Source organism: Aythya marila (genome assembly GCF_965140915.1).
Source record: "Aythya marila genome assembly, chromosome: 1".
In the NCBI taxonomy this organism is placed as follows: domain Eukaryota; kingdom Metazoa; phylum Chordata; class Aves; order Anseriformes; family Anatidae; genus Aythya; species Aythya marila.
Genome location: NC_139042.1, coordinates 122,453,651 through 122,462,693, shown reverse-complemented (window position 1 = coordinate 122,462,693; position 9,043 = coordinate 122,453,651). Strand labels below are relative to the sequence as shown.

At 52.2% G+C, this 9,043-nt stretch overlaps 1 protein-coding gene across 1 annotated transcript in view; it reads left to right on the top strand.

Annotated features, from left to right (window-relative positions):
- Positions 1–608: 608 nt before the first annotated feature.
- FSTL1 (follistatin like 1) overlaps positions 609–9,043 on the top strand; it is a 29,680-nt gene continuing 21,245 nt past the window's right edge. Inside the window, exons 1-2 of the mRNA XM_082778234.1 lie at positions 609–741; positions 861–920. Coding sequence (XP_082634360.1) covers positions 739–741; positions 861–920 — 63 coding nt within the window. The 5' untranslated portion in view covers positions 609–738. The remainder of the gene's footprint in view (positions 742–860; positions 921–9,043) is intronic.

The window sequence follows — 9,043 nt, the reverse complement described above, 5'->3', positions numbered from 1 at the left end:
CACCTGGCACAGACAGACCCTGCCTTGTGAGGTCCTGCCTTCCAGCCCCGGCACGGCCAGAAGCCTTGGAAATTCAGACCTGAGGAGAAAAAAGAAGAGGATCACAGTTAGTTACATGCAAACCACCACCGCCAGCCACCTCAGGTGGGATCCCACACACTGTGGGCCCTTCAGACACCCCGTTAACCCAGTTAACAACCCAGTTAACTTTGTCCAGCTAACACCACAAGGCCAGGGGTTCACACTCAGGGCTTTCCACCTCCCTTCACCCCACGTATAGCCCATCGGGCAGCATCATGTGCCCTTTTTTGGGACAAAACCCCATTTCCACTGATTCTTGTGGAAAAACCCCGCTGCACCCCGCTTTCCCGTGCTGCCAGAGGGATCCCCACACACGGCCCCCCTCTGGTCCCCGAAGAGGGGGCCGTGCCCGTGACCCGAGGAGGGGGTCTCCGAGCAGCAGGACCCCCTCGTGGTGCCCCAAAACCCCCCTGAGGGGCCCGGGGGCAGGGAAGGGGGCGGCTGTGGGGCCGGGCGGGCCGGGGAGGAGCCGGGCCCGGGGCGGGGGGATGGCGGCGGGGGTCGGGCCGGGGGTGGAGCTGCGGGCTGGCGGGTCGGGGTGAGGGGAGCCCTCCCCTTCCCTTCTTCCCTTCCCTTTTTCCTTCCCTTCCCTGCTGAGCCGAGCCGAGCCTAGCCGAGCCGAGCCGGGGAAGGCGCCCGTCCTGTGCCGCCCTCAGCATGGTGAGCGGGGCCGGGGGAAGTTTGGCGGCTGCCCCACCAGCACCATCACCACCACCACAGCCCCCCGGTTCCCCCTTTTCCCCCCTTTTTTTTTTATCCCCCGTTGCTTTCTCTTGCAGGTCTGGAAAACTCTGCCGCTGCTCTGTGCCCTGCTGGCCGCCGCCCGGCTGCGAGCGGAGGTAGGCGGGGGGCTGCGGGGGGCGCCTACAGCACGGGGGGGGGCGGCCGGGATGGGCTTCGTTAGGCACCCCCTGCCTTTCTCTTCCCCCTTTTCATCTCTTCTTTCTTTCCTTTGAGCGTTTTTATATTTGTTTTAACCCCCCGTTTCCCGCCCTGACCTCCTTTCCCGCACCATCAGCCCCACAAACTCGCCGACCCCCCTTGTGTGGGGGCTGCGTTGAAAGCGGTGCCTGAATCCCCCCCCCCCCCCCCATCCCCAGCGCTGCAGCCTCCGTAAAAGTGAGGTCAGGGACGAAATATTTGATAATTGTGGCCGGGAAATGTGGAAGTGATTTGAGGCAAATGAACTCAAGCTGGGCTGGGGAGGGCGGCCGCCGAGCGCGCTTTCCGCAGGGTAAAAGCGGTCCCGGCTGGGGGACGGGGTTGGGTCGGCCTCCCGCGCACATTTTTTCGCCCTACATATTTCTCCCAGATGGCCGGCCCCACCCTAGAGCATCACAGTTTGGCTCTGCGCAAAAAAAAAAAAAGAAATAATAATTAAAAAAAAATGTATAAACACTTCTGCTTCCCTACAGAGAGTTTTCCCCTTTCTCTGCCTTCCCGCCATGGCAAAGGTGGGGGTCGTAGGGGAAAGCCGTGCTTCCTCCGTCCCCGTCTCTTCGGCCGAGTCCCTGCAGAGGTGAACAGTGCCAAACACATTGCCAGAATTGCCAAAACATTGCCAGAATTGCCAAAGCATAGCACACGAGGTGAGGCAGGGCGGCCGCCAGCAGACCCCGTCCGGGGAGCTCTGGTGGCAGCTGTGGAGAAAGCCGAGGGGAGCGGGACCGAGCGGCGGCGTGGGCTGGCGTTTGGCAGCTGCAAAGGCATGATAATATTGTAATAGACTTTCTTCTCGAGGCATGACATACTTATGTAGTCAGCATTTCCGTGCGTCCCCCTCCGACGCTGTCCTGAAAGAGCCGGAACGGTCCTATCCGTTTTTCTTAGGAATCGTAAAATAAACTTTAACCATTTCTGGGCAATGTGCAGCAAAACCTCCGTCAGAAGGAAGGGCTCGGCAGCGCATCCATAAGATGAGAGGTAATAACAGCTAAGTAATAGGGGCAGTGGTCTGAGTAAAGCATCGTGGAGCCAGTGACCAGCAGAAACGCATCAAAGATGTGCTTGGCCTTTGATTTCTGATTTCACTGGCGCCACTAACGTTGTGTCGACTCCTGCTTTTCACCTCGTGTGCTCTACTTAGGAGAACCTGGATGGCTGCCCAAGTACGAGCACTCTAACGTTTCCGTGCCTCAGTGTCCTCATCTACAAATTGGAAGTAAGAAAAATGTGCAGCCATCATGCTCAAAACTCGCTCTTAAAGGCCAGTTCGTGCTCGAGTGGATAAACGAATGGTTTGACTGCTTTCAGGGGTAATGGTCCGGGTGTCAAACCGGAGAATGTTTTGGTTCAAAACTTGGGAGTGACAGCTGTGGTTGGTTCCAGTTTCAGGGAAAATTGACACCTCGAACAACTTTTCTGTTGGGGTTGAGACCGATTCCTTGCTGCTGAGTGGTGAGCATCAGTCTGCTCTCAGGAATCACCATCAGGGATATCAGGAGCTCCTCATTTTCTGGGGCATAGGCTGCACTTGAAAGTGAGCTGCTTGCAATTCAGAGACGACTTTGATGGTCGCTCCCTTCTAGATGTTCTTCGCTACCACTCTCTGGCATCTCTGGCATTTCGTAAGATTAGCGTGGCATTTTCCCGTGCGGTTTTCCCTCTCTAGATTTTGGAAGTGATGACTCTCCGTTTCTTCTGTTTCCGCTGCCATCTGCAGTTAGTGCCTTTCAGTATGTTCGGCATATTAAGGCTGAGCCGTAAGCTTCTGATCCACTTGTAGGCAAAACTGTACCCGAGCGGTGCTGGGTTTTTGCAGAACACTCATTTCTACAACATTGTTAGGTGCGTAATTAGAGTCTTGAAAGAAAGAAAGAAAGAAAGAAATTGCTTCAGTAAATGTTCCTGGCGTGATTTTGTGCAGACTGGAAAATCTGAGGCGTGCCAGAACTTGGGAGCTTTTCTTGGCCCGGTTCAGTAATAGTCACAAGAGCAATAGACGGTGAACTGTACTCCTGGGATGGAGGCCAGCCACCAGCTTCAGACAGTGCTTTTTGTCTCTCTTTTCCTGGGTCAGCCTCACAAGGAGGAGGCCGTTTGCTGGCATTAGCAGGGATGCTGAGGAGGTGAATCTGCTTGCCTTCTCAGCTGGGGCTTTCCTGAGCAGATGCGGGGGGATTTTGGGAAGCATCCATCATGATAGAGGAAAAGGGCGAGGCTCAAAAAGTCTGATGAACGTCTTAGAAGTTAAACGGCAGGCCTGTAACTTGATCAGTCGTTCGTTTCCTGCTGGAGCAGTTACCTAGTTAGCGCTGGAAGGAGTCTGGTCGCTGTTTGACCGCGTCCGTGAGGTCCAGGAGCACTTCTGCTGGTGGTACCAGCAGTGTGGTGACACGTCCCGTCTGGATACTTCCTTCAAAAATAACAACGAGAGTCTTACTTCTTTCACCGTGCCTTCAGCCTGATCCCGAATCTGCAGGAAAGTTACTTTTCGTTGTGGGTTTTAAATGCTAACAAAGATTTATGCCAGTGTGAGCATGCAGGATGACCTTGTCCCTTCAGATTGATCCCCGAGACCTGTAGCTGTTGCCTTCCACTACCCTTAACCCATTTCTGGCCAAACGAGCCTGCCCTTGGAAAGCGTTGTGTAAACAGTTTAAGCTGGCTTAGCTCATTTTGGCCAAAGAAATAACCAGAGGAGGCAGTCTAGAGGATCTCCTCCCGTGAGGAGGTCTCCTGACAGATCTGAGGGGGTTATAACCCCCAAGCAGCAGTGATGACAAGCATCGGGGAGCAGATTTACAACCTTTTCTAATAGCGCAGTGTTTGCAGGGCGTGCATCTGCTGCAGCCCTGGGATTCGTTTTTTCACCCACCTCCTTTTCCCTCTGTATAATTTTTCCACGTGAAAAGCTGCGAGGGGGTGTGAGAGTTCAGCTGGTCTTCATAAAGCCTCGTGTGCATCCTCCTGTTGGGCTGTTCGCAAGAGTAAGCCTCCTTTGGTTAAACTTCTCCCACGTTTTTGCAGTGATGAAGACTAAGAGCTGCCACCTTGATAAATTAAGCTTAATGAATTACAGTTGAGCTCCTGAAGCTCTAGGACAAGGCCATAATTTGGACCTCGAGCCATTGTTTTAAGTATCTATTTGCCTTTGAAGTTCAGTTTTAGTCTTGGTGCTTATTTCTGTCCTCCCAGCATTGATATTTGGTCCACAGCAGTGGAAGGGAATGATGCTGTGGTGCCTGTCAGATGGGTAGCGCAGGCTGTTTCTAATCTGCTCTGTGCATTAAAACCCAGCAGTTACATGCAACCCGCTAATGTAATAAAAATACAGCTTCCCATGTCTTCTTTCGCAGACTCATCTTCAGTGGGAGGAAAGAATCGCGTTTATTTTTCTCCAGGAGCTGGTTTTGGAGTGATAGACATCTTCCTCCTTGGGATTCCACCCTCGAGCTCCAGACCAAGCCCTGCTGGCGCTGCACCTCGAGGCAAAAAGTGTGTTTTAAATGGGGAGGTAGGGCAAAGTGATTCTGCCCTGTGCAAAGCCTGGTTTTTGTGTGTTTTTTCTTTTAATGTGCATGGTCAGAGGGCTCAGGGGCAGGCAGGCGAGCCAGGTAGTTTTGTCTGGGGCACCTCCTGCCGTGCTGAAGTCACTGGCCAAATGCCCCACGTGCAAGCGCTTCTGTCTTTGGATGGAGCTGTGATTTGCCTTCAGGTCGGAGCAGCTTTGTGCAAATTCACTGAGTGAATGACTATCTGCCAGGGTGCAAATTCCTTGCGGGTAATTAACAGGGGGCTGCTGAGGAGGAAGGGGCTGGCTGAAAGACTTCTCGTGCCTGTTGTGTTTTCCAGCTGCTGCTATTGGTACAGCTGCTTACCCATCAGGAGGCACTGGGGCTCCTTTCATCTTTCTTGTGTGGTGTTACCCGAGCTGGGGAATGTTTTTCTTCGGACAGAAGAGAGTTTGTCACAAATCTCAGCCAGGTGTGCCTTGCCAGGCTCACCAGACTCCCATTACCACGCTGGTTTTACCACATACCCTAAGCGAGATTTATCCCTCGTGGCATTGTCTCTAGCTTGGAGGAAGGGAAGGCTGGAGTGCTGTAATGCTGTGAAGCTCCTTCCAGAGCTGGCTCAGGGTGGCAGGCGCTGGGATACACACAGCAGCTTTCCCTGGGGCTGCGGACTTTGCCTCAGCTCGTGCGTTATCGCTGCCTGGTTTGGGTAGAAAGGGAGCCTAAAGCTTGATAGATGTGAACTGGTTGGAGCAGGGGCTCATTTGCTCTTGCACGATGGGGCTCTGCTTGCAATTCCTAGGCATCCGAGTACTAAATAAACAAGCGTCAGATAAACAGCCCCGGAGGCTTCAGAAAGCACAGATAAATACTGCACGAGCAGCGACTGCCTAGCGTTTCCTTGCTGTTTGCTCTCAAATGTGCTCCAGCTCGGAACAAAAGGAGCTGCTCACGAGCAGGCACTGGGCTGAAGGCACCAGCCAGCAGTAACTTGAGATTACATCTGTTCTCTGCCATGCAAGCCGCTACCCAGAATTTCCTGTGAAGTCTTATTGCCTGCTCTATCCTGAAATCTCTGAATTATTACACCAGACCTCTGAATTTTAACACGGGACCTGTAGCTGCCTGGGACAACGGACAAGATTTAGGGTGATCCGTGAGAGGTGATGGAGGAAAGCAAGCTTGTGCTCCAGCCCGCCTATGTGGAATTCCTTGAGACACTGCACCTGATGTGGAGTGTGTCAAGGGGTCCATAGCCCGGAAAAAAAATTTGGAGGCTCCTTTTGGATAAAGAGTCTTGGAAAGAACAAAAGAGATTTGGGATGGATGACTGGGGAGGGATTTGATATCTTATTAGCTCAGCTGCAGGTGGATCCCACGTTTCCACTGTTTGACAGCTAAGCAAATATTTTGGCAGAAGAAACTAAACACTGCTTGAAGATCAGAATGTATTTTGTCTCACTGGGGTGAGGGTACTCGTCTTCCTGTGCTGCTGAGGAAAACACTGAGTGCGCCAGGAAAACCAGGAGATTGAGAGGAGAGACTTGTCGGAGCCCTTCTCCGCATGGCCATTGCAGGGTGGTTCCCTGTCTAGAGTTTCTTTTGGCTGTCCCGTGTCAACTGCTGTCCCAGAGGTGGACCTCTAAGCACTTCATCTAAATACTGTCACACCACATAGCGGACAGCTTATTTTGTTGTTCCTTCTCCTTTATCTTCCCCAAATTTCATTCAGCCACCCTTTTAAACAGCAGTGAAGCCGTAAGCATGTGAACTTGTTTGTTTGTTTGTTTGTTTTCTTCTCCTGATTATATGTCTGTAGAGGGCCTTGCGATGCCAGGAGCAACAAACCAGGCTGAGGGAGCAACGGAGATGAACAGAATAAAGCAGCATGGCAGAGCAGCTGGGTGCCAGTGGTAGGTGCACAGGATTTGCACGTCTTATGCTTCAAATCAGGATAGCGATGGGCTTGGAAGAGCAAAAGGAGCAGGTTAGAGAGCTCTTTGTCACCCACTGCTGGTTGGCATAGTACGTGTTCCTCCTGATCCCGTCCCTGCTCCTACTTCAGGGTCTGAGATGGGATCAAGGGAGCAGAGCAAGGGGTTTCTGCCCGCCTGCTGGGCGGTCAGCAGGCGCTGGCAGGTTTTAGGGTCAGCCCCCAGCAGCAGCAGCATGCCCTCCCTCTCCAGGGATGGGTTTGGTTGTGGAGCCTGTTGCTGTTTTCCTGACAACAAATCGATCTGGAGCGTGGTGCCTGTGGGGCCCCTGCGTGCTGTAGCAGCCCCTGCCATTTCAGCGCTGGTAATTGTAGCCCGGAGCCAAGAGCTTTCCTTGAGCATGACGTAACGCCTTGCATATGTACTCTGTGCTGCTCTGGGACTTTCTTCTCCTCCCGCGTTTTGGCCACTTTTTCATGTTTACGTTTGAGGAAGCTGGAGTTATGAGGGCTTGGAATTACTGTCTCGTTTCCTACATGTAGGAGGAAGAGATTTCCTCAGGGGATTTTTACTATGTCTGGATCGTTTAGTTTGTCTGGGTGAGGAAAAAATCCTCAGGGATAACCGGAAAGGTTGTGACCCAGCTCCGGTCTGCAGCACGCTCATTCAAGCCCAGGAGGCTGGAAGATTAAGGTGGCAGGAGACCAAGCTCTCACGTCGAAGGCATGGGCTTGAACTTGGCAGAAAAGCCCTGGCGTTGCCGTCTGAGGACAGAGTGTTTGCTCCGCGTGATGCAAGAAAACCCTGGGGTGTTCCAGCCCCTGGGCGAGGAGTTCCTCGGGAGTGATATCGGCCTCATCTTCCTCGGGGCCTCATCTTGCAGATATTACTCCCTGCAGCCCAAGCCAGAGGGGCTAGTGACAAACACAATGGTGCTTTCAGGGGTGCTCCTTTCGGGATCCTTCAAAGCATCCCTCATTAAAGACTGATTCTTCTATGAGGTTTTGCTGTATGCCCTGGGATTAGAAGCTGCTTGTACAAACTGCGAGCCATTAGTGTCTTGTCAAATCCGGTTTTGCACATCCCTGCTAAGTGATGTCCCCTTCCCGTTCTGTGAAAAATGATACCACGCTCTGGAGCATCTCAGAGCCAGTAAGTTTATCTTGATGGCCCTCTCCTAGGAACAAGGGGACCGTCAATCTTGTTATTCTGTCCCAACAGTCCTAATTATGCGCCTGTGCTCCGTGATAATTGGTGTCTCCCCCGTGCAGTTGCACACACATCACAGGTTTATGGGGCCCCTCAGCTCCACGCATAGCCCACCTCTTTTCATCTCCTTCTAGCTCCCTTCCTTCTGTCAAATCAGAACTTTTTTTTTCCCTGGCTGCCTGAAGAAACAGGGCTTTATGTGATCATCTCCGCTTGTTGGTACCTTTGAACTTCCTCAAATAACTTTTAAACCCATCAGCCAGTTTCAGCCATGTTTAGCAAAGGGTATTAGGTTCCTACAAGATACTGTGTGCCTCTAAGGTTGGTAAAAATAAAAGCTGTGCTGCAGTAGAAAGGCTCTTTTACAGCCCTTCCTGAGGGAAAAGCTCCAGTGTGAGATCAGCTTTTACTACAGACCAGAGAGGCATTTCGTGAGTATTCCCCTTTGATCGCAGTTTGTACTTTCTTAGTCACCAAATGCACTCAGCCTCAAGACAGGAATCTGTAGGAGACAGCTTGTAGAACAGCTTGTTGTTGCTCCTCTTTGCACTTTATGGTTTATCCTTCCCTCTTTGATACCTTGGTGCTCAGAGCAGCCTCCCAGGAGTGTGTCGTGGAGGAAAAAGGGCCAAAGCACTATTAATCATGGGGTACAAGGCATGGTTTGTTACCCCTTGCACAGAGCCAGCCCTTTTGCAGAGTTCCTTGCTGGTAACTCCAGCAAACCGGATCTGGCAGCGGGGAGCAGAGCAAAATTTGCAATTGATGCAGCTTATTTGGGGTTGCTGATCTTCCTGGGCAAACGTTGAGTCTTGCAGTGGTATGTGAATAACCCTTGTCTGTGTGGTGTCAGTGCAGTGCCCGAACCACTAACTTTATGCACGTGAGAAGCTAAGGAGACAGGCGAACAGCTGGGAGTGAATATGGCCTCACAAATCACTGCCAAGCTGCTCTGCAGTGCAGCAGCGTGCATCCACACGATGGGGTGAGTTAGGCTGTCCTGGCCGCGGATGCAAGGCCAGCAGTACACCAGCATTAAACAGGGACAATGCTGGCTTTTTATGTGTTGGGATTAATGCTTATTAGCTGTGGGGTTTTGGTGGGGGGCAGATTAAAGGGGTCTCTGAGCAGATGTGGTTCAGACCTCTTCAGAGCCTGCCTGGAGGCATGAAGAGAATGCAGGCAGAGCCTTCTCTCCAGACCTGTTTGCTCCAGCGCTTAGCATCCCACCATGATTTGTGTGTAGGCTTTGGGCAAGGCACTTAATTCCTCTGAGCTGTGGTGTTCACGTCTGCGAAACAGGAACAACAACTGCGCTGTGCCTCCCAGGAAGGTTTATGAAGCTGAGTGCTTTCTTGTTAA